This window comes from Trachemys scripta, chromosome 3 (assembly GCF_013100865.1).
Source record: "Trachemys scripta elegans isolate TJP31775 chromosome 3, CAS_Tse_1.0, whole genome shotgun sequence".
NCBI classification, from domain to species: Eukaryota; Metazoa; Chordata; order Testudines; family Emydidae; genus Trachemys; species Trachemys scripta.
In genome coordinates, this window is record NC_048300.1 from 121278766 (window position 1) to 121304074 (window position 25309).

General features: G+C 44.2%; 1 protein-coding gene across 6 annotated transcripts in view; it reads left to right on the forward strand.

The window, feature by feature from the left end:
• The first annotated feature begins 2894 nt into the window (after positions 1-2894).
• The window catches only part of CDK19 (cyclin dependent kinase 19), a 223742-nt gene continuing 201327 nt past the window's right edge, over positions 2895-25309 (forward strand). For 3 of the 6 annotated variants that reach the window (XM_034765869.1, XM_034765871.1, XM_034765868.1), the window contains exon 1: positions 3615-3698. Coding sequence is in view for 1 of the 6 variants with exons in the window: in XM_034765867.1 (XP_034621758.1) it covers positions 3146-3273 (128 nt within the window). In the remaining 5 variants the exon portion in view is untranslated. Of the gene's footprint in view, positions 3274-3614; positions 3699-25309 lie in introns of those variants that run through there. The other 3 variants (XM_034765874.1, XM_034765867.1, XM_034765872.1) reach the window with 3 other exon arrangements.

Sequence of the window (25309 nt, forward strand, 5' to 3'; positions counted from 1 at the left end):
ATCCAAACACTAACCACTATACAAAATTTGACTTAAAGGTTCCAATTAAGTCAAATTTCTTCTACTTACCTCAGCCCCAAATACTAAGTCATGGAGGCCTCCAAACAAGGGAAAGAAGCTTCAAAATAAGCAGAACAACATTTCAAAAATTAATAAAGTATTTAAAATATTTGAGAGCTCAAAGTAATTTACTCTCTAGAACTTCAACACTTAGTCTTCATGATGTCTGCTAGAGGACTCCTCTGTAGGCCCAATATATTAAGGACTGATATTGGCCTGGGTATGAAGTTACGTTTTCACATTGTTTAGAATTAATTGACATTACAAAAGCACCAAAAAGCCCACATCAAGACTTGGGTCCATATCTTGCTACATGAGTAATAAGAAAACAGTCCCTGCCCAATGAACTCAGTCTTTGTTTATAATAAGCAGCAACAAGTAGATTAATTGAACAAAGGATATTTCTGGGATGACAAGGTAAAAGTAAAACAAGCATGTTTTGCATATTAGCCAATAGTCTGAGTTAACCACTGGCTGTGCCTAGCCCACATCACCTAACTGTCAGTGTTTTGTAGGTGTCAAGGCAAAAGTGAATTGAGGATAAGGTGGTAGCTTTATGGATTTGATGGGGAGTTTTTTCCATGCATAATGGGAGAATTGATGATAGAGGCTGACATTGTTGACAGAGCGAAGTCCTTATGGCACTGATTTTCAGATAAAAAATAAAGCCAAAATGGGGTCTCCTTTTTAAAAAAATGTTTAAATGTGCCCATATACCACTAATCTTCTGAGAACAGCTTGAGACGTGGTGGTGCTGTTGGACCCAGATTCAACCTAAAACCTAGGGTAAACCTTACCCAGTTCAGAATACTTCAAACCATCCCTAGTTTCAGCCTTAAATGATAAATCTATAGTAAATATCAATTTCAAAATAGAAATGGGAATTGAGAATATGTATACCTTATGGAGCCTGTATCAGTATAACTGGTGCCCTACCAAATTCACGGTGCATTTTGGTCAATTTCACCGTCATAGGATTTTAAAAATAATAAATTTCATTATTTCAGATATTTAAATCTGAAATGTCAAGGTGTTGTTATTGTAGGGATCCTGACGCAAAAAGGAGTAGTGGGAGTGGGGTCACAAATTTATTATAGGGGGATCATGGTATTGCGACCCTTATTTCTGCGCTGTTGCTGGCGGTGCCATTGCTGTCCGAGCTGGTGGCCGGAGATCGGCAGCTGCTCTCCAGAAGCCCAGCTCAGAAGGTAGTGCCACTGCCAGCAGCAGTGCAAAAGTAAGGATGGCATGTATGGTATTGCTACCCTTACTTCTGTGCTGCTGCCTTCAGAGCTGGGTACCCAGCCAGCAGCCACCGCTCTCCAGCCACCCAGCTTTGAAGGCAGTTCAGAAGTAAGGGTGGCAATACCATGACCCTCCTACAATAACCTTGCAATCCCCCTGCAACTGGCTTCTGGGTCAGGACTCCCAGTTTGAAAAACACTTGTCTCCCCATGTGGAATCTTTATTGTATAGGGTAAAAGCACACAAAAGACCAGATTTCACGGTCTGTGATGGATTTTTCACGGCTGAGAATTTGGTAGGGCCCTAGGTATAACTATGCCAGCGCAGCTCTGTTGTGTAGATGCAGTCTAGAACAACAGATTTGTTGTAGGAACACCACCTCCCTGAATGACACTGGTTATTTCGACAGACACCATCTTCTGTCAACATAGTTGTGCCTACACTGGGGGTTTTGTCAGCATAGCTATGGCTATCAGGGGTGTATTTTTTTCACACCCCTAACTGAAGTAGCTATTCCAACGCAACTTAAATGTACACCAAGCCTAGGACAGAAGGATGTAACCCTTCTCTTGATAATCATGCTTAAGACTGATTTGTGACTAGATGTTTCCATTTACAGTGCAGTAGCCTCCTGGGGATGTTGTCAGGGCGATGGTGAGTCAGAAGTGCGCATGGTGTCTCACTCCCACCGCCATGGGCTGGCCGGCAATATAGGTTCACCTCTGTGCAACGAGTTCTGGGCAAGCCTTTGGTTTTGCAACACTCCCTGAAGCCACGGTCCTGCCCTAGCGCAATATCAGAGTGCAATGCAGGATTTAAGTGGACACCTTCAGATCTCTTGCCCTCTTGCCCTGGTAGGGAAGGAAACCAAAGCACTACCCTCTTCTGCCCGCACCTTATTGGGGGCCGAGGGTGACAGATCCCCTGGCTGTGAAGCAAAGGGGCGTGCGGGCGGGAGGGTGTACCCAGGGAGGGGCAGCGCTCTCCGCCTCTGACCCCTCGAGGAAGGGACAGCTGCACCCTCAGCTCCACCCCCTCCCCGGCCGCTCCGAGCCGTCACCGGCCCCCTCCAGGCAACGCCACCTTGCGGGGCACGTTGCCGAGCCGTGGGCGGCAGTGCAACACTGAAAGCAGATCCCGCTCCGCGCTGCCCCAGCCTCCAACCGCTCTGTCCATAGACAGCTCCGCCCCAACAGAGCGCGCCAGGGCCGCTGACTGACGAGCAGGACAGCCACTCCCGGCTACGCCCGTGGCCCAGGAGCGACTGGGCGGGATTAGCCTTGGCCAATCGGGAAAAACAGTGAAGGGGGGGCGGGGCCAACGCTTGAGTGGCAGCTCAAGAAATAAACAAGTTCCAGGCACACCAGCGTCCCTCTCCTCCCCCCCATAGCCGAAGGGCTGAGGCGGCAGCTGCGGCGGAGGTATGGCGCACGGTCTCCCCCCGACCCCATATAGCCGCTGCTCCCCCCTCAGTCGGGCAAAGTGAAGAGTCAGCAACTTCCCAGCGCCCGCTGAAACGCTCAGCAGCTCAGGGAGCGCAGGCGCTGACAAGAACTGGGTGTTACGGGGCATGCTGGGAAATGTAGTTCGCATGCCGCTACCTGCCGGCGGGGGCCCTTGGACCCGCGCCGCCAGCTGCACTACCAGTCCCAGAATGCCCCGCGCGACGCTGAGTCGCCCCAGTTGAAGCGGGTGGCGGCGGAGGGGACCAAAAAAACCAAAACAAAACAAAACACAAAAAAACCACACCGCAACCCAAAACAAGGAAATGGTGCAGGGAGGGGGTTCCCGGCGCTGGGGGCGCTGATCCCGCCGCGCCCCCCTCCCCCATGGGTGAGCCATGGACTACGAGTTCAAATCCAAGCTGGCGGCCGAGCGCGAGCGGGTGGAGGATCTGTTCGAGTACGAGGGCTGCAAAGTGGGGAGAGGCACCTACGGGCACGTCTACAAAGCGCGGCGCAAGGACGGGTAAGAGGGGAGGTGGCGCTGGTACGGGGCGGGCGCTCCTGGCTCGGTCCCCTGGCTCTCCTGGGGCGATGGGGAGCCGGGGGCGGCAGCGGTGCCGTGAGTCCCTGCGTGTGTTCCCCCGCGACCCTGATGCCCGGCCGCAGGCTCCTGGGGCACCATCTCGACCCTGCAGCTTCGCGCCGCGGGGGAGGCTGTGGTTGTCTGTGGCCCCTGGGGGCAGGGGTTGGTGGTGACAGCGGGGCTGGGCGGTGCTGGTTGCCGCGCCCCCTGCCAGTGGGAATGCCCAGAAATCCCCCAACATACGCCAGGGAGCGCGGCTTGGGGGGAAGGGGCAGTTGTGGGGTGAGTCCGGGTGCGATGGGAGAGCTGGCGATGACTCTGTGTTTGTGTGTGTGTAGGGGAGGTACGACAAGCGGGGTGTGAAGGTGAGGTTGGTTGTGTGTGGGGGGCAGTGGGAGGGAGAGAGCCAGGGTGTGAAGGTGGGGGGCAGTAGGAGGGAAGAAGGGAGAGGATAGTCCTGGGGTGAAGGTGGGGTTTGATTGGGGGGGGCAGCCCTGGGGTGAAAGTGGGGAGTGTGTGTGTTGGGGGGAGATTGGGGACATCCCTTGTGCATGTGTGTGGGGGGTGGTAGGAGGGAGAGTCAGGGTTTGGGGTAAGGGTTTGAGGATGACCTGTGGTAGCCTTGGTGGTAAAGTGTGTGTGTGTCTCAGTGGCCCTTTCTCCCCCCAAAAGATGGGCACCAGCAATTTTCCTCCCTATGCTCCACCCAGTAACTTTACTATTTTACTTGAAGTCATGAGGAATGGTGAGGCAAAGGAAAAGATAGGCTAAAGAACCTCACGCTTGGAAAAAGTTTTGTAAACTTTGTACTAAAGTAGAAAATCCAGCTATCAAAAAATGTATTTACAAAACATGACTTTGTGTGGTGGTGGGGAGCTGCAGGTGCAACTCCACTGACTGGTACATCCGGGCTTCATATAGCTCATAAATGTGCTAATTAAGCATTTACGTTCAGGGCCACAAGCAGGCCCTGAGTGTTTTAGCAAAAATAGACAAAATTAACAAACAACCTCCTTCCACACAAATAAAACCAAATTAAAGAGTATTCTGAGTATATTGATGCTAGCCCAATGTGTTCTCAGTGGAGGTCTCCCTCAAGTGTTTCTTCAAATATCCTATTTTGTTTTTGAATAAACGTTTTCATCCCCAACCCCAGAATTATTAAGGCTGTGAAATTTGTTAGCTTCTCAGTAATTTGGTGGTGGTTAGTGTCCCTTATGCATTTTGTGATACATTTAATAGCACAGTCTAGTAAAAATTGAGTGAGGCGGTGCTAAAAAGTTAGGTTTTCTTGTTGTCCTAGTGAGGTAATTCAGTACGTCTACTAAATGTGTGAGGGTTTTTAAGTATGGAAGATCCTCTGGGGTATTGTGTGCTACCTGAAGCATTGGCACCTCCAGAGTTCATCAAAATTATTTTTAAAATCCAAAAGAATGACCTGCTGTGCTTGCTTCTGCTTTTCCAGTCTCTCCTGTGTAGAACTGTACTGTAGTTTTTAATAAGTCTGGTAATTGTTAGAAGTCTGGTAATTGTTAGATGTGTATGACTTCATAGTAGCTGATAGCTAGGCCCAGATGTGCTGCTCTCCTTCCTATGATGCTGCACAGGTGGGATGGTAGTGCCTAGCCAGCTGTTACTATTCCTTGCTTGTCTCATTTCATTTAATTGTACTGTAATTCTATGATTAAAACTTAACTATATCTAAGGTTTAAAAAAATCAAATGTTGATCCGTACTTCAGACAGCATGTATATTTACTGGAGAATATAAAAATTCTAAACACCTCTCATTCAAATCAGTCAGACCTATAGGAACATAGGATAGTGTTCAGTGTTTTTTTTTTTTTTTTTGTAAACAGAACTATTATGTAGTCCTTAAGGGTGCATTTACAGATCTGCTCTGTACATATTCAGTTTTTAAAGACACTTGTAAGTTCTTATCTTTCCACAGACTAAATCTTTGTAGACTTCCATCAGTATAGTGAAATGGAGTTTTGGAAAAGCAACAGGATGTTAAAAATACAAACTTATTATCATTTAAATTTCATTATTGCTATACAAAGGAATGATTGTGATCAGTTGTTAGAATTCTGTCCAATGCAGTGCTGCAGAGGGCAGTCAGTATTGGGTTCAGTTTAAACACATTCCTCTGTGATCTCCTGGTACATTAGAGTATTATTAGAGTATGCTTATTAGAGTAATCTAAATTTGCAAGACACATTAAGGCTACATCTACACTACAGAGCTTACAATGGCACTAATGCAGCTGCGCCACTGTAAGATCTCTCGTGTAACCGCTTTGTGCCGACAGGAGAGAGGTCTTCTGTCGACATAATCAAACCACCTCCAGTGAGCAGCGGTAGGTATGTCAGTGGGAGAAGCTCTCCTATTGACGTAGAGCTGTGTTTTGTTCACACCCCTGAGCGGAGTGGCATAAGTTTTGCCAACATAAGTGGTAGTGTAGACATGGTCTAAGTTAGTAGGGTATAATACTGAGGCTAGACTAATAGTTGAGAGACAGAGGACTGGTCCAAGTACAGGACTGGGAGTCAGGAAATCTGATTCCAGCTCCAAAGCTGACTGCTGTAGCCTTCAGCATAAAGTCTAGTTAACTTCAAAAAGAGAATTTAAAGGAGTTCCAGGTACTCCAAGTGACCCTGAGCTCCCCTGATAATTTTGGTGATTTTACAATTACATTTTCCTTTTTTATGGCTCTTCTCATCCTTGTTACTGCGTGAAAGATCTTTGGAAACAATAAGAAATAATCGTTAAAATGACTATACTCAGTGCTGTGAAACACATCACATAAACTGAAAAAATCTTTGTTATAGTAATCCTTGGAGTTACTTATAAGAATTGGTTTTCCCACTCCCCCAAAGTATAATTTTTCTGTCTTAAACTTAAAAGTTGATTGCACACCTTCCGTTTTTCCATTTGTAAAATGGGGATATTGCTCATGTACTTTAAGGGGGTGTTGGAAGGATTATAAGGGACTTGTACCTAAAGCCATTAAAATGTTAGAAATGTTGGCAGGAAATAAAATGAGACTGAACTTGGAACAATGGTAGCTAATACATCTGTGTGAGAAATGATCCAAAAATTACACTGGACATGAGAAAGAGGAACTGGAAAGAGGTGATGATGAAAAGGACTTAAAGGTGATAGTGGACAGTAATCTGATGCTAGAAATGCCAATATCACTTCTGGGCTGCATATCCAGAAGCTTCACTTCATGAAGCATGGAGGTGATTGTTAACCCTTTCTGTATGGTACTGGTCAGTGAGTTCACAACAGGAATGTGTTGTATAGTTTTAAGGTACCTCAGTACTAGAGATGTCAGCAGATGATCAAAAGTAATTTGAAGAGCAACCAAAAGGACTAAGGTGCTGGAGTGACTGATGTATGGACAAAACTAGCGAAAATATCTTCATAGAAAGAATGTACTCACTGCAACTAGATGTAGAGTCCTCTTGTCTGGCCACAGAAGGAGGGGTCTCCTTAAGGAATTGTGAGGAGGGGGAAGGGGAACTCCACTGAACAAAGTGGATGGTGCAAAGGGAAGGGGCGGATCCAGGTATGTGGAAACCTAGCCTTATATGTGCCTTGCGTGGCGTGGGATTTATATTCTGTGTACTGCAAAAGGAACGTTTTCTATCTCAGACCAGCAACAGGTGTCCCGTGCCCATACTCATTACAGAAGAAAGATGGTTCAAGGGTAAACAAGAGTTGGAACAGATTTTTGTGGGAGGCATCCCCTAAGGAAGTTAGGGGAAAGGGGCTTGGGACTCTTATCATCTGGGTGTGAGAATCCCCAGGGTACAATCTGGACTGTTGAACAGCTGTGTTCCCTCAATTCTCCAACCTGGGGTGCTGGGACAGTGACCGCTCCTGGCCTGATCTCACTATCGCTTCAGCATGCAGATTACTTCCAGCTATATTGCAAGGGTGCTATAGCCAGCCACTCTTGAATTACACTGTAAAAGAACACCTGCAAATTTGCAGACCCAGACTTCCCCCAGAAATGTGTATCGTATACTGCTGAGCCCTCTCCTGGACAATACAAGCTCCTATAAAGTCTATCATTTTTTTAAATAGAAAATGATATGCATAAATCCTGTTATTTCTCCGACATTTTAAATGGAGTTTCCCAAACACTTCAGTCCAAGCACACTGGTTTAGATAAAACAATGAAACAAGTTTATTAAATATAAGAAGATAGATTTTAAGTGATTACAAGTAAAGAGGCATAAAAGTCAGAATTGGTTACAAAGAAATAAAAAGTAAAACTCAACTAATGCCTAATCTAACAAGCTAAGTGCATTCAAAGCAAAACTCTCTCAGTACATGTTCTAGGAGTCTTACTGGTTGAATTCCTTTCTGCCAGGATCCCTCCCTTGTCCAGTGATGTTTCCTTTGTCCTTCAAGTGTTGTCGATGCCATGAGTAGAGATGAAGGGAGAGATGATTTGGGGCATCAGTTCTCCATTATTTATACTTTTTGAGATGAGGCTTAGGAGACAGAAGGTCTGGGGGGACAGAAACATCCAGCTGTTTCTTTGCCAAACTGTAGATTTCTCTCTCACACCCTTTTTCCTGGCAAAGAATGGCCACTTAACCAGGTGATAATTCATTTGATTTTGTTGATCCCTGGCAGAGGCGTCAGTTTGCCTTTTGTCTTTGAGGAACTGGTTTGTTCCTGCTTTTCTAAACTTGGAACATGTCTCAGTAATGTTATACAGTAGTATCTTAGAAGTGTACATACAATGTTGTCACACATTTTACTAAAACAATAACGATAGCAAATCATGAGTTTTCAAATGATACCTTACAAGGCATACTTGTAGAAAATTTATCATAGTCTTGTAAAAAGGGTGAACATAGGGATATAGACTTGCACTGGTACAGTGGGGAAACAATCCTCACTTTTTTTCCCAGCCCCTCCCCTAAGCCTCAGACAAACGGAGCGTGGCAGCATCCCAGCAATGCCTGCTGGGACCTGGTTGGAAAGGGGGAGGATTGACAGCAGCCCTCCAAATAAATGATGACGGAAATAAGGACAACCTACATGGTATGATTTATTGCTGGATATAGTGCCGACTTTCTCCTTTTCGCGTGGGTACTCCGCCTGAGGCCCCGCCCCTACTCTGCCCCTTACCCCATGGCCCCAACCTTGCTCGGCCTCTTCAGCCCCACTCTGCTTCCTTCCCCCTTGATTGGCGGGTGGGTGGTGGGTGCTGAGCATCCACTATTTTTTTTTTTTTGGGTGTTCCAGCCCTGGAGCATTCACTGCTTCCTGCAGCTCCCATTGGCCGGGAATGGCAAACTGCGGCCACTGGGAGCGGCGAGCGGCCGTGCCTGCAGATGGTCAATGTAAACACTGTCTCATGGCCCACCAGCAGATTACCCTGATGGGCCACAGGTTGCCCAGCACTGCTCAAGAGGCTGAACATATTCAATACTCCGTAGCTCTGCAAACATTCTACACAGGGTTTGTCACTTCATGTTTCATGAAATTTATAAACCAAATTTTTGAAACAGTAAAATGTTATATGGCACTTGGTAAGCTGTTCCATAAAGCGCTTGTAAAAGTGGCTGCATTGCTCTGATTTTGATCTACTGGGACATGAAAGGATTCTAGACAAGGCATTGACTGCATTTGACTTCTCCAGTATGTGGTGGCATGTCTCTAGTGACCTAATCATTTTCTGGGGAAGTTAAGCTTTAATAGAAAAAAATAGGGCTAAAATCATTAAACATAGGTGCCTAAATATGTATTTAATGAAAATAGGCTCATTTTTAAAGGTGTAGAGCACCAGCAATTCCCATTTACTTCAGTAGGATTTGTGTGGCCCTCAGCACCTTTAGAAAAAACATGTCACTTATTAGTTGCCTAAATATGCATTTGCCTAAAGTTAAGCCAAAATTTTCCAAATGTAGGTACTGAAGTCTCTTAGGCTGTGAAGGCAACCATCTTTATCTGACGTGATGCAGTACATTCTTTCAAAGTCTGCACACAAAGTGAACTGATAGCTCAGAAGGATAATACAGATGTGGATAGATCTGAAATCTGATTATTACAATTTAAATGTCAATATTAACTTTAATTTTCCAATCACACTAATGGAAACATCCAGTAATTGGGGGTTTGGCTAGAGCTCCACTGTGACACCATCACTTCCTTCTAATTTTGACCCCTTAACAATTCCTTTTCTCCATGAAGACATCTCTTCCCAAATGCTTATTAATTTGTGCTGCAGTTGAGAGACCCAGTTTAAAATGGCTTGTTCACATTTGTCCAATAAGAAATAGAATATATTTGGAGAATATTTCCCAATCACACCTACAAAAGTGTGACTAGTACACTTTGTCTTGCATTGATTTTTGCTTCCATTTTCTTGTTAAATTCCTTGCAATGTCTTGATGAGACTGTGAGCAACAGTGGTGTGCTTAACTGTTGTGAGCTTCATAAAAGAAAAGACTTTTCTTTTACACTTCAAGAAAGATCAGTCTCTAGCCTCTATCAGTGTGGGTAAATATAGAGTGCTTCTATTCCTTTCATGTGGTCCGTCTATCTAGCTCCCTTTGTATGGTCAAACCTATCACCTAGAACCGGGGTGGGCAAACTTTTTGGCTCAAGGGCCACATCTGGGTATAGAAATAGTCAGGGCCGGCTCCAGCATTTCTGCCGCCCCAAGCGCGCCCCCCCCCCCCAAAAAAAAAAAAGCCGCGATTGGCGGCGGCAATTGGGGGGGGGGGAAGCTGCAATCGGCGGCAGCAGTTCAGCGGCAGGTCCTTCGCTCCTAGAGGGAGTGAGGGACCTGCCACCCCCGAATTGCTGCAGGTGCCGCCCCCTCCCTTGGCCGCCCCAAGCACCTGTTTGTTAAGCTGGTGCCTGGAGTTGGCCCTGGAAATAGTATGGTGGGCCATGAATACTCATGAAATTGAGGTTGAGGTGCGGGAGGAGGTGTGGGCTCTGGCTGTAGGTGCGGACTCTAGGATGGGGCCAGAAATGAGGAGTTCAGGGTACAGGAAGGGGCTCCGGGCTGGGGTGTGGTGGTGAGGGCTCCGGCTGGGGGTGCAGGTTCTGGGGTGGGCCTGGGGTTTGGAGGCGGGGGGGGGGCGGGTCTGGGCTGGGGCAGGGAGTTGGGGCACGGGGGGTGGCTCAGGGGTTCAGGCTCTGAGTGGTGCTTATCTCAAGCAGCTCCCGGAAGCAAGAGCATGTCCCCTCTCTGGCACCTATGTGGAGGCACGTCCAGGCAACTCTGCTGTGCACTGCCCCATCCGCAGGCACTGCCCCTGCAGCTCCCATTGGCCATGTTTCCCAGCCCATGGGAGCTGCGGGGGCATAACATGGGGCGGGGGCAGCATGCGGAGCGGAGCCCCGTGGCTGCCCCTATGCATAGGAGTCAGAGGGGGGACATGCTGCTGCTTCCGGGAGCTGCGTGGAGCGGCCCTGACCCTGCTCCTGGCTGGAGTGCTGGAGCAGGGCAAGCTCCAAATCCTGCTCCCCAGCAGGAGCTCGAGGGCCAGATTTAAACGGCTAGTGGGCCGGATCCGGAGGCCATAGCTTGCCCACCCTTGTCCTAGAAAGATACTGTTGTTAATCCTTGGGCCAGTCAGGACAATAGGAGGAGCAATGGGATTCACAAATCAAATAGACACAGTCCATGTCGTTTTTAGCTTTGTAGTAGAAGTAGCAACTACAAAAGCTGAAACTGATGCTGAGGATTTCAAGTAAATGTAATCTTTCTAATCATGGTCAGTTCTGATCACCTTTACCCAAACCCAGTGTCTTGAACTGGCTTGCTCTCTCCGAAGCTGTGATGATGTTGCACGTTCTGAAGTACTTTGCTTGGTTGTTCATTAACTGCCTTTGAACAACTTCTAGCAAAGATAATAGTGATTTTGTTTTTATCAAATAGTAATTACTCTTTACTTGGCATTTTTACACAAAAGGTCGTAAAGCACTCTATAAAGATGAGTAAGTACGTTATTCCCATGTTATAGGTGCAAAGGTGATTGACTTGCCAGAATGGATTGATTTAAACTACCTAGTGGAAAGCCTTGATTTAAATAATTTTCTATTTTAACTTTTCTATTTGTACTTCAGGTATTTTCTAAAAAAAGGTGCTTTGGTTGGCATAACCATAAAATATGTTGATTTGCAACTAAATAGCGCCTTTACATTAGATTTGGAGAGTATACTAACTATACACATTTGTTTAAGCAATTGTGTAGCTTAATATTTTCAGATTCTTATTAATTGTACATTTTTAGTGTTAAGCAATATCATTCACCATTTTCTATTTATTAGATAATTAACTGTTTGCTCATGATTTGTGTCAAGCTGCATTAGGACAGTAACTAGAATTTAATTAAACACGCAACAGCATATTTTTTATTTAAATGTTTTAACACATTGTAAGAAGTTTAGGCCTTACCATATTTTTTATTATATTCAAATATAATTTTAAACAGGTTTATTTAAAAAAGGAATACGTATTGTAATTTAAATAATTAAAAAATCCAATTTAAATAAAAATCAAATTTTTAATTTTTTTAAAAAAATCATTGATTTTTATCCACATTGTGACTTGCCTAGGGTTGCCAACTTCCTAATTGCACAAAACTGAACACCCCTGCCCCTCCCCTCCCCCCTGAGGTCCCGCCCTCCACTCCAGCCTCCCTCCCTCTGTTGCTTGCCCTCCCCCACCCTCACTCACTTTCACTGGGCTGGGGCAGGGGGTTGGGATGTGGGAGGGGTGAAGGCTCCAGCTGGGGGTGTGGGTTCTGGGGTGGGGCCAGAAATGAGAGGTGCAGCAGGGAGCTCTGGGTTGGGGTGTGGGCTCTGGGAGGGGGTCAGGGCTGGGGCAGGAGGTTGGGTTGTGGGCTCTGGGAGCCCGTTTGAGTATGGGAGAGGGTTCTGACCTGGGGTAGGGTGTTGGGATGTGGGTGGGCATGTGGGGTGCAGGGTCTGGGAGGGAGTTAGGGTGCAGGAGGGGGTTCCGACCTGGGGCAGGGGGTTTGGGGTGTGGGTTCTGGCTGGGTGATGCTCCCTGCCTCCCTGCTGCTCCCGGAAGCGGCTGGCATGTCCGGCCCCTAGGCGGAGGCACGGCCAGGTGGCTCTTCACAATGTGCGTTGCAGGCGCCGCCTCTGCAGCTAGGGTGACCAGACAGCAAGTGTGAAAAATCAGGATGGGGTGTGAGTAATAGGCATCTATATAAGATGAAGCCCCGAATATCGGGACTGTCCCTATAAAATCGGGACATCTGGTCACCCTACCAGCAGCTCCCATTGGCTGCGGTTTCCAGACAATGGCAGCTGCGGGGGCGGCGCTTGGGGTGGGGGCAGTGTGTGGAACTTCCCTGATCACACGTGGTCCTAGGGGCCGCAGGGACATGCCGGTCACTTCCGGGAGCTCCATGGTGCCAGGGCAAGCAGGGAGTCTGCCTTAGCCCCGCTGTGCCACTGACCAGACTTTTAACGGCCGGGTCAGCAGTGCTGACTGGAGCCATCAGGGTCCCTTTTCGAGCGGGCATTTTGGTTAAAAAAAAAAAAAAAAAAAAGGACACCTGGCAACCCTAGACTTGTCTAAAGTCATACCACAAGTTACAGAAGAGCTGGGAATGAATTTAGACTGCACAACTCACCCACGTACTCAATGGCTTGTGCTGCTTGTCTTCTGATGCGTTGAATGTGTAATGCCATGTACTTTATCATAGTAAAATTTCTTGTGTTGCTGCATGAAGTATATTAGTTGACTTAGCATGGTGGAGCACTACTGTTGGTTTCTTAGCCTGAAGCAGAACCTGAAAATTTGTCACTATAATTTGTGTAATTAAAAAGAAAAAAAAACCTCCATATACCCCGATAATAAGCAACACATCAAAATAAAATGAATTTGTACAACTTGCTAGTTGCAAAACGTACTGAAAAATCATGAAATAGGAATTAGGTAGTTAGTGTTGTCATGATTGACGACTGTGAATGAAATGAAATGACATGACATGACATAGCTGGAGGAGATGATGATGATGCAGCTCTATTTTCCAACAGGACAAAGTGAATGGTGATGGATACTTGCTGCTCTTTCCTTAAGAGTCTCATGTGCAGAGTTCTTCAGGGATCTATCATGCCTCCCCCTTCTTCAATGTCTGAGACTTCTTAAAGATGTGAGATGCTCTGGGCTCTGTTGCCCATGCTATGCAAATAGCACATCATTATATATGGGTTAAGGGTTTTTGTCAGGGGAGTAGAGAAAACTGGACTGATTGCATAAGAGGACCAATTTTCATAATCTAATGGGGAAAAACTGGCAAGATTTAGTGATTGACTTACTGAAGAGAGAGAAGGGGCCCCACATGGAATGGATAAGTTGTCATCCCATTGCACAAGGAGGACAGTGGCTGTTAGAGAGGGGAGAAAGAAACAAGTGTTTGGGAGGAAAAATGAGTTCATTTTTGCTGTGTTAAGTTTTAAACCTGTGACAACTGGATATCAGGAAAGGTGTTTGAGAAGCAGGACTGAACTGGGGGTTGTCAGGAGCTGAATAGTCTTTCCATAACCTCTCTTCCATTTCCACACTCCCTGCCTCCCTCAATTATAACTCGAACACCGAATGGGAAAATGAATCACATAAAGAAAAAACAATTGTAAACTTTACTTTCTACTTTCCAAAGATGTATCATCTCTTGACCTTGCTTGCTGGCATTCAGGAATTCAAACAAAACCTGCATTTTTTTAATATCTCAGGTTTCACCTTGGATGAAACAAAGTAGTAATTGACCTAAAAAGATTGTTTCAATAGTCATGTATTCGACTGAAAGAATGCTGAATTCACTTCAGGACAGTTGTTTTCACAAAAGAATTAGCAAACAGAAGGAGGGTAGTGTGGATACCAACAGCTGAGTTAATTACTGCTGTGGCTGTAGGTTGACCTAAATTAAATCAACCTAATTTTATAGTGTAGACAAGCCCTAAGCCATCCTTACAAATTTACTACTGCTTGTATCCCTACTTCTGATAGGTTAAAAGGGTACTATTAATGGCAATCTAATAATTTTTTTAAAGTTTATAGTAATTTTAGGTAATGCACCGGATCCTAAGTCCCTGTCCCAACTCTTGTGGTTTTAAAATGTCATCTTAATTTTTTTTTTTTTTTTTTTTTTTTTAACTTTTCTCTCATGTTGGTGTGTGAAATATCCCAGGGGTGAATGGTGAAGTTGAGTATCTACGAGGTGTTGTTAAATGAAAAGTAAATAAATTGAAACCTAAAGATTTTAAAAGATTAGAGAAATAAACTGTGTGTTTCTAAAGATAGTAGGCAAAAATTTCTCAGGCAAGGTCTTCACTACAGACTTGTATCAGTATAACTACATTGCTCAGGGGTGTGAAAATCCACATCCAAGAAACCTTAATTATGCCCCATAGGGAAACCCTGGGAGAAAAGTTTTAATGTTTTTAAAAATCAGTTTAATCCATTATGGGACAACAAGCAGTTATATAATTCAGTTATATAATTTGGGATAATTGCAACATATTCTCTAATATTTTTATCCTAAATAGTAATATATACTCTTAACCTTAACTCCATCTTAATGTAGTTTTTCATCTGGGCATTTAGGAATGAAGGTAAAAGTATTTTTAAATCGTGTACTGCACATGTATAGTATCGTAGTCTTTTGATAGTGCATGATAGTGATGCGTCAGTTGCATACATCAATAATAATTTCTAACTGTAGCATGCTTAGTTATCTACCTTAATATGCTCGCTCCCTTTCTCGCATTCTCCCTTTTCATGCTGCTCTGACAGGTTGCATAGGCTGACAGACAAAGCAAAAATTGAGTTCTGAAAGTGGATGTACAGCTCATCATCTTGAAATACAGATACACTTTTATAAGATATTTTAGTTGATCAGCTTAAAAGCTGAGGAACTGCTTAATTCCAAGTACTTTGTTCTAAACTTTAGCGTCCAAAATACTGCTCATAAAAAGAGAAATGCAGGTGCATTTCCTAAAATAGTACCCTTTGCTTAATCTGTGCAGGCAGAGAACGAAGAGTTCAGATCAGTTTACATGTTCTCTGTGCAATAATTTGGCTTCAATGGTGAATAATCGGAATACTGCAAAGCACAACGTTGATATGATTCTAGTTGTCCAGAATGCTTGTGTAATAGGCTAAAAATATTACTCTGGGTGCTGGTGTTTAGAATATAGCACTTACTCTGAATGAGTAGTTCATGTAAATAGAATAGTTTTAGCTAATATTGGAGACTAATAATGTCACTGTGCATGAAGACTTGTGTTAACTGTGTATTAGATGGACTTTAGACCAGACTAGTGAATTATTTTTATACCTGTTCAGTTGACTGTGATATGCAATGTGAACTAAACGTGCTGCAATCAGGGGTACTTTAACTGCATTGCAAAAGACCTTAGCATGACGTTCTTGAATCAAAGCTCTTATTTTTCAAGAAGAATGAAGGAAAGTTACAGCCCTGGCTGAGTTCTTCCTTGTCATCTGACACCAGGCTGCTGTCTTGGAACCAAGCTTAGCATCCTGCGTCCTTCACGCCTCCTGGGTCTGAGTAGCATCTGAGGCTAGACTATAAGACAGGCATGCTCCTGGGGTTACAGACTCCTGCCTAGTACCCATTCTTAGGATGTGGGGCCCAGCTGACCTAAGTCACGAGATCGGTGCCTAGTTGCTTAAGACCACAAGACCCCCAAGTCTCCCAATAGTGTAAGCATGCCCTCCTCAGAGCATCACCTCATGAGTGCTCTAGTTTATGATTTAACTCATCAGACTACTTGACAGTTAAAGCAAGGAACATGCAGACTTTGCAAAAGAATGTCTTAACTATACACACTTTCCTCATAGAAATGTACAAGAGTTAGCTCCCTTTTCCCTCTTACAGGCTTCTGGCATAGATGATTATTTCATCTAATAAAGCATTAACCAGTCAATAGTCTTGGTTGGTAGCCTCCATTGTTCTGCTAGGGCAAGGCTATTCAATTGTCGATAGTCCTTGATGTTCCTGTTTCAATTTCTTAGACATTGTCTATTTTCTGCCATATGTAGAAGATTTTAACCCACACAGAAGGTCATAGTCAGCAATAGGGTTCATTAACTCACATGGAATTCATAAATTTACATAGATTCCCCAAACTGTCAGTGCTAGTTTCAGTGTAAATAATGCAGTTTCTGGATTCCTTGATGCAAGAAGTCATATTAAGATCTTTTGCAATGCAATTATTTCTGATTCCACCATGTTCAGTATGCCTGAGTTGTCAGTTATTGTTCACTTTTCATATTGGATGCAGTCAGTATCCAGGATAACTACTTGTAAACTTAACTTGAACTTTTAGGAAAGGATGGGATCATAATCTGCTTAGTAAGAACAGTCCTGCAAGTATCTCTTTGAAATGGAGAAACCATTAGGCTTTTTGGTGCTAGTTCCACGAGACTCTCAGGTGTGAAGTCCCACTCATGAATTGGTCTGATACCTGGTGATGACCAGGAGGGAACCCAGCAGTGGCTCAGAAGAAATGATTTTGTAGCAACAGGACACTGAGCAGCAGCACTAGCTGGAGTAGCTCCTGCAGGATAAATGAGACAACGAAGGGTGTCACCACATGGCAAAGATCTTGTCTATATTAGAGAATTTTGCAGGTCTGAGAATAGTTTCCCTCCCTCCCCCCACTCAGTTGAACTGCATCTTGTGACCCAAACTAGTGCTTCAGTGCAGAGCCGGCTTTAGGAAGTGCGGGGCCCGATTCGAACAGTTTTGACGGGGCCCCGGCAGGGATGACTGAAAAAAAAAAAAAAAAAACACGTAAAAAAACATGTGGGGCTTGTTCTCACCGGGCGGCACTCGTAGTCTTCGGCGGTTTGTCCTTCACTCGCTCCGGGTCTTCGGCGGCACTGAAGGACCTGCTACCGAAGTGCTGCCGAAGACCCAGAGCGAGTGAAGGACCCGCCGCTGAAGTGCCGCCGAAGACCTGGAGCGCTGCCGGGTGAGTAAAAATTAAAAAGGAGCCTCTAGCCAGGGAAGGGATTCTCGGCCACTTGCCCCCACCCCGGCGGCCCTGCCACTGGGCGCGGGGCCCTCTTAGGCGCGGGGCCCGATTCGGGGGAATTGGTGGAATTGGCCTAAAGCCGGCTGTGCTTCAGTGGATTGTCAGGGACTAAGTAATGTCCTTGTAGCCTTTGATGTTGTTTAAGGCTCAATCATTACTTAGTCCTGACAAATTTGGCACCAGTCATTTGATGGCACAATTGTTTGAAATAGTCATCCAACCACAGGAGGAAGTGGAGTTACCAGTTCTTCTTTATACTGCCTCATCTAGCGAACACCCTAGAATTCCCTCTCTGCTCTTTGTGATATCCCCTATTCCTATGTCTCGCATATTATTCCCTCCCAGCCTTCACTAGTGCTCCTGGATCACTCCATAAATGAGCAAAACAAGTGTGGCTTGCTGGCTGCAGGTCCCAGTCTGACAAACTATAGGTAGTCAGAATGCTTCTTGACACCCATTCCTTGAACATTGCTGTCGGTTTCAATCTTCTACTAATTTGACCTAGATAATATGAGCTTTATCAGAGGGAGGGTAGGTTTTACTGGAAACCTCAGATATTTTAATCATGACCATTTGCTGGTAGCTACATGGCTCCCATGGGCCTACATACATTCCCAAAGTGAAATTGCATGTATTTAGGGGTGAAGCCCTGATTTGATGTCTCAGACATGACCTGCCTTCGAGAGCAGAGAGGTCCAAACTCTTTCCCACTCCCTTGGAGTCTTTGTTTCTCTTAGTGTTCCCTGTTTAACTTCTCCAAGTTTTTAGTTATGGAGACATGTATCCTTGAAGTTCTATTTAATGCATCATATTTGGAGGCACCAGACTCCTCTCAACCTTTATTTAAAAAAAAAAATCTGGTTGCTTGTTTAGAATAGCTTGTATTTTCAACTGTGCATGATGCAGTATGTATTATTGCTTTCCTTATTAGATGGGGCATCTCTTGAGCTACTCTACTCTCCCCGACTGAGATGCTTGTGATGATCTCTTTAAAGGTGGAAAAACTACTCGCTTTGTAGTTCTGTTTCTTGGAAGATATAATCTTGCAGAATTCTCTCTGTTGCCCAAATCCGATCAGGAGCTCTCTTTTGAGGTTGTCTTTAGAGTTCTGCATAGTGAATGTTTTTCTTCATCAAAAGGAACTGACAGTTGAGGGCACTATGGGTTGTACAATTTGCAGTGCATGATTGAAATGTTTTGTTTAGGTGGGGTTGAGGACAGGGAAGGAGAGGAGGTGGGATTTGTAGCTCTTCTAAATTCTTTAGGTTTGAGTGTTTCTGGCCAGTCTTTGTCTAGAGGCTTGAGATTAGATTGAGAATCCTGAGAGTTCCTCAAAGAAATAGAATATCAAGAGAGATAATTATCCATTGTGCGATACCTTTTGAAATTCCTTATAGAAAAATATTCAATATGTTGGGAAGTAAATTGGGGTTTTCTTTCCCAAATTGAGACGTACAATACTGTCCATGTTTGGCAGTTTTCCATGCCCAAATACTTGTATTTAATAAAGTGAGGTTATTTTTTATTTATTCTGGAGGGCAGGGATTATTGTAATCTAGAATGAGAACTACATATGTAAGGGAAATTCTGCATAGTTCTGGTTTACTAATTTTTTTTTTTTTTTGAAACCTTGAATAACTTCTTAACCCATTCCTTGCTTCAAGTAAAACTCCAGACAAGAATATGCTCTAAAAATTGTAGACCTGTTGTTATTGTCAAAACTTGTTTCTATGTTCTACTTACAGTAACAAGTATGTAGCTTGGCTGCTGCTGAATAGTACCCTCTGTCACAGTTTCAGGATAATTGCACCGGTATTTTGCCCTCTTTGGTCCCTCAAGGGCACCCACTTAAAAGTTTCTGTTTCCCAACTGTCACCTCTCCTGGGTGAAGACCTGCATCTCACTGTGGCACTCTGTGCTTCAAAACAGCACCCTGGAACCCCCATATTCACCACTGTCATATAATTATGATATGTTTTGTTTAAAATATACCTTGTGAGGTATCATTTTAAAAGTCTTGACCTGCTAAACATTAATATCCTGTTGGATTATATGTGCTATCTTTGTATGTGAAGTTATAAAGTTTTGTTATGTGTGTGCTACTAAAATATGTTGTGAGGTTGGGAATACCCACAACCAGCCTTTCAGATGCAACTGTGGAGGAGCCAGACATGCTGATGGCTCATTAAAGGGAATCCACACTCCTAAGGATTATCCCAGGAACTGTATACAATGGAGACTTCTCACAGATAGCACATAGGCAATGGAGACTGCTTGACATGTGTCATAGCAAAGGATCTTTCCAGCAAGCTGGAAGAAACTATAAAAGAGGGGACGTGACATCATCACTTGGCCTCACTACCCCCACAACTCAACACATGTGGAGGACAAAGATTGAATGGAGGAAGGTGATCCTCAGCTGGAGGAGAGTTCCAGCCTGTGTATTGAAGATCTGTAACCTGCTTGTACTATCTATCAGGGTGAACCACTGCCTGTTTAGTTTATAGAATTTAGACTGCAATTTTTTTTTTATTTCTTAGGTAACCAGCTTTGATCTCTACGCTCACTACTTATAATCACTTAAAATCTCTCTTTCTGTACTTAATAAATCTGTTTTATATTTTACCTAAAACAGTGTGTTTTGGTTGAAGTGGTTGGGAAATCTGCTCAGGTTACAAAGGGTGGTGCACGTCCACTTTCCTTTATAGAAATGGCGAACTTAATTAACTTACACTGATACAAGTGCAAGACAGTACAGTTCTGGGGTGCAAGGCTGGGGAGATGGGGGGAATTGGCTGGAGCCTTTCTATAGTTGGTTCAGGAGTGGTTGGGTGTGTCCCTGCCTGTGGATGTCTGTGTAAATTCAGTACCTGACAGAGGTTTGTGGCTTAACAGCAGCATCACAGTGTGAGAGGGAGCTGAGGTTGGTGAGACAGAGGGCTCAGTAGTAACCCAGTTATAGGTTACACCTTGGGAACCCTGTCACATTCACTTGCTTTTGAACTGGTCTTTTAAGGCTGTGTAGTTTCCTGCCTTATACTGTGATATTCCCAGCAATCCAGTCTGCCTAAAAGTCAGCGCCTGTGTTTTGCTTTCTCTCCAAGGGCTGTGATCAGCATGTCACCAGCAGTTATAAGTTACCACACAGCTCCTTCTAAGTAAGCATATTTATTCTTAAGGTAAAAGCATTACAGAGAAAGCATATAAAACAATAAAAGAATCTACACACATGCTCAGAAGTACACCCCCAGCTCACACCCCCAGTGCCAGCATAGGGCACTGGTAGGTATCAGTCCTTCAAACTCCACAACTGCGTTTTTCCTGTGGTTACAAGTTCATGTCAGTCTTTAGATTGGAAACCAGAGCAAAGGCCCTGAGTTATTTTAAGCTCAGGCTATTTATCCAAAAGTCCTTTCTTTGTTAGTTGGTTTCTGGATAGTCCAGTTTGAACCAGAGTATGTGAGCCTCTCTGGGAGGTGGTACATCTCTGGAGATTCTGTAACCTGGGTGATTTGCCTTAACCATCTCCTATTCTTTTCACTTCCTGGAGAAGCTGTGGTAACCCTCCCCTATGGAGTGCACACATTCCCTGGCCCACAATGATACATAAACAATTCATACACTCAATACAATGTGATCTGGTCTCCCAAATATATTGCAGGAATTTGCCATATTTGTCACATCCTCCACATCTGATAGTCTCCAATCCAGAAACTCCCCCAAGGATCTTTGATTGTGATTGGTCAGCAGATTGATAGAGTAGAGCATAATACATGCATAGCATTCCTGGCACTTGCAATAGTTCCAGAATTGAACTTTGATTTCCCATGTGGCTATCTAGAGCAATAACACTGATCCTCAGGTCAATCTCTGTGCTTTATTTTAAATTTTAAGTACAGCTTAACTTTATAATTAAGATTTATTTTATTTAATTATGAATTGTTTGGGTTATTTGTGCTGTTTGCAGATCAGAGTAATTGGGCTAAATTTATTAGTTGCAGCAGGGATGGATTTGGTCTAGTGCAGGGGTGGGTAAACTTTTTGGCCCAAGGGCCAAATCTGGTTATGGAAATTGTATGGCGGGCCATGAATGCTCACAAAACTGGGGGTTGGGGTGTGGGATGGGTGAGGGCTCCGGCTGGGGGTGCGGGCTCTGGGGTGGGGCCAGAAATGAGGAGTTCAGGGTGCAGGAGGGGGCTCTGGGCTGGGGCAGGGGGTTAGGATGCAGGGCAGAGGGTGAGGGCTCCGGCTGGGGGTGTGGGCTCTGGGGGGGGGTTAGGTCTGAGGGGTTGGGGGTGCTCCGGAGTGGGACCAAGTGGTTTGGAGGGCGGAAGGGGGATCAGGGCTGGGGCAGGAGGTTGGGGTGTAGGAGCAGGTCAGGGGTGCAGGCTCCAAGCAGCGCTTACCTCAAGCAGCTCCCAGAAGCAGCAGCATGTCCTCCCTCCAACTCCTATGTGGAAGAGCAACCAGGTGGCTCTGCGTGCTGCCCCATCTGCAGGCGCCACCCCTGTAGCTCCCATTGCCCGTGGTTCCTGGCCAATGGGAGCTGTGGGAGTGGTGCTTGGGACGGGGGCAGCGTGCAGAGCCCCCTGCCTGCCCTTACGCATAGAAGTCGGATGGGGGACATGCTGCTGCTTCCGGGAGCCACATGGCGCCATGACATGCGCGGAGTGGGACAAGTCCCTGACCCCGCTCCCAGGCTGGAGCACCGGAGAGGGGCAAGTCCCAGACCCTGCTTCCTGGTGGGAGCTTGAGGGCTGGATTAAAATGTCTGATGAGCTGGATGTGGCCGTAGTTTGCCCACCACTGGTCTAGTGCCTAACTTTGTACAAAAATGTACATGAATATTAATGAGCATAGTTCTGTATTTTTTCTAGAAGCTTGTTCCCTTTCTTTAATATCATTTTAAACTAGGAGTCTAACTCCTACTGTGGTTTTTTATGAAACACTGTTAGCTTTATTGAGGGCAAATCCATCAGATAAGCTACATTTATAAAAGAAATTAGTCTGTTCCTTTTTAAACTTGCTCAATCAAATGTTAATTACCTGTTCTTGTCAGTGTGATGACGTGATATAAAATATTTGAACACCTTATCAGACTGTAGTTTGGAAAAACATTCTTAATGTTATAAACATCTTGATTCTGCTAATTTTGAAGCATAGTGAAGAAGTTTGGTATTCAGTAACACTCAGAGTTCAAGAAGTGTGATTGAACCATTAATTAACGAATCTGCATTTAGCTAATCAACACCACCGAGCAGCCTCTCACAACTCTCAGGCAAATACGTAGATGAGAGCTGTAATGAGGTTACATGTTAGCAAGTTCTTAAAATAAACTAAGAAAATCCATTTATTTATGTTTGAATATGACATAAAGTGACAACATATCAGAATTATCTAAAGTGATGGTTCGTGAAGGCTAACTTCGAAGCACTCAGTAGGTAATCTGCTGCACACCATCCATCCATCTCATCATAGGTCATCCCCTACTATGATGATCCTCCACCATTTCTTCCATAATGACTTTCTCAGAGTTATTTCCATCTCAGTGCCTCATGTGACTAAAGTACATAAGTTTTGCATTTGATTTTTGACATCAGGGTCTGCTTCTCTCCAGTAATATTTCTAATATGGGCATTTGTCTTTTTTTTTTTTTTTTTTTTTTTCATCCGGGAGATGTGTGTCTTGGCCATCACCACATTTCAACAGCTCTTGTCAGCAGCGTAAACTTTCCATGATTCACGTCTTTAAATTGCTATGGAAAAAAATAGGATTTTCACCAGTTGCACCATCATACATTTTGAGATGCCACGTTTTTTCCACACTTTCTTAAAGGTGGCCATAGCTGAGTGAGCCATCCCTAGTAGTCTTCCAATTTCTTGGGAACAGCCTCCTTGGTTGTATGTATATGATCCCAGATAATTAAATTCATCTACTGCTTCTACAGTTTGTCCATTAATCAGTGAAGCATGTGAACAGTGCATGATTGTACTCTCCACATTTTTTCAGTGATGTGATTTGGTGACATGTGCCTTGGCCCTCTCTGAAACCAGCTTGTTGTGGTGATAGTTCTGTTTCTGTCCTTCATTTCATACAGTCCTGGATTATGTAAAGCATAACTTTGCTTTCATGAGATATCAGGGAAATGGTATGATAGTTACTACACTCTATGATGTTTCCCTTCTTTCATAAGGGCAGAAAAATTCCCTTCATCCAGTTCTCTCGCCAATTTCTAGTCATCCATACATCCTTACAAAATTTCCATATAAGAACAGTTTTGTGATCTATCTCTCGTGCTTTCTCAGGCTTCATTTTCATAATAGCATGTACCACTTTTATTCACAGGATTTAGGGCTTTGGCTCTGTACTCTCGTCTGTCATCTTGAGGTATCCAGATTAGCACAGTAATCTCTCTCCCCCTGCGTTTACTATCACCACCCTCAGTGAGGACTCTGCAATCGTGAACTTTTATTACGTTTGATTGTGGGTAAAACCTTTCAGTAAGAAGTCTGACTATTGTGAACATGCCTTTTGTAGTGCACTAATTATAATTCTCAGGTTCCATACATTTTTCTCTTGTATATTTGCTCTTGTCTTATCCAGTCTGCTTTGAATCTGTCTGCTTAGTTACTTATATTCTCATCTACATTCTTCTGCCTCCAAGCCTTTATTTCACTGTCATTTTCCTCAAGCTCAAACAGCTCAGTTAACCATGGTTTAATCCTACACTGACTTTTCAGAGTGTGTGCTTTGGTGGTTTTGAGCATAATAATTTTCATTTTATTCTAAAGTTTGCTGTGATTGTTCTCCTCTTTCATCTATGCCAAGGCCTAAAACCTATTCTGGACAGAAGTTATAGAACTTCATTGATTCTGGACAAATCCAGATGCAGTGGACTTGTCGAATGTTGTATCTTTTTAAGTTTTAATTTTGTGCTTGAGGCTAACAGCCCATGATCTGACTCGCAGTCTGCACTTGGAAGTCTTTGTCCATTGGACTTTCGATCACCAGCATTGCTATATTATTATATAGCCTATCTGGTTCTTTGTCATACCATCAGGGTGACCTCCACATATAGAAACATCCAGGTTTTTGGGTGAAGATGTTGTTTGTAATGACCAGGTGATTAGAGCAGCAGAATTCAACTAAGTCTTCCTCTCTCATTTTGTGAACCCAAACCATTGTTTCCCATTACTTCTTGGTTAACTTACTGTGCTAACATTCATATTTAAGTTCCCAATCTTCACATGGTGTTTTAGTGATTGTTCAAGTCACTCATAACCACAGCTTTTAATTGCTGGTGCCATCTCCCCAGTATAGTTTGTTGTGCCTTCTGGCCTGGAGCTGCAGGCTTGTGCCACATGTGATTCACTTTAACTTTTTTCTGCCATAATAGTTCTCATGGAATAAAGTACAGAGGGTAGTTTCCTGTTGCTTTCTCTCTGGTTTGAGGCTGCTGTTGGTTAAATCATGGTTTAACTCTTCTGCCTTTTGATGGTATTTTCTCCATTAAAGATCCCGTTTGCCTATTCAGGTGCCAATCCTCCTGAAGGCATTGGCATTTCTGAGGTTTGCCAGTTACTTAGCCGCCGCTCAGCACCTGGTGTTGGCCAGTCACTGGTTTTATCATGTACTGATAGTATCTAAGCCGAAGTCTTGAGCAAGTTCTTAATTTTTACAAAATAGACTAGAGCATTAGTAAGCATCATCATTATAACTAAACTACAGTTGTCAAAAAAGACCACATTTTTGATAGATTTTCCTTGCTTCTTAAACTCTCTCTCTGTAGCCCCCCACCTCATTCAATATACATCTCTTAACTGCTGCAATGCATGAGTAGCCTCTTTTACTATGCTGTCCTGAGTCATTCCATGAGCACCATCCATCCTGTGTACTGAA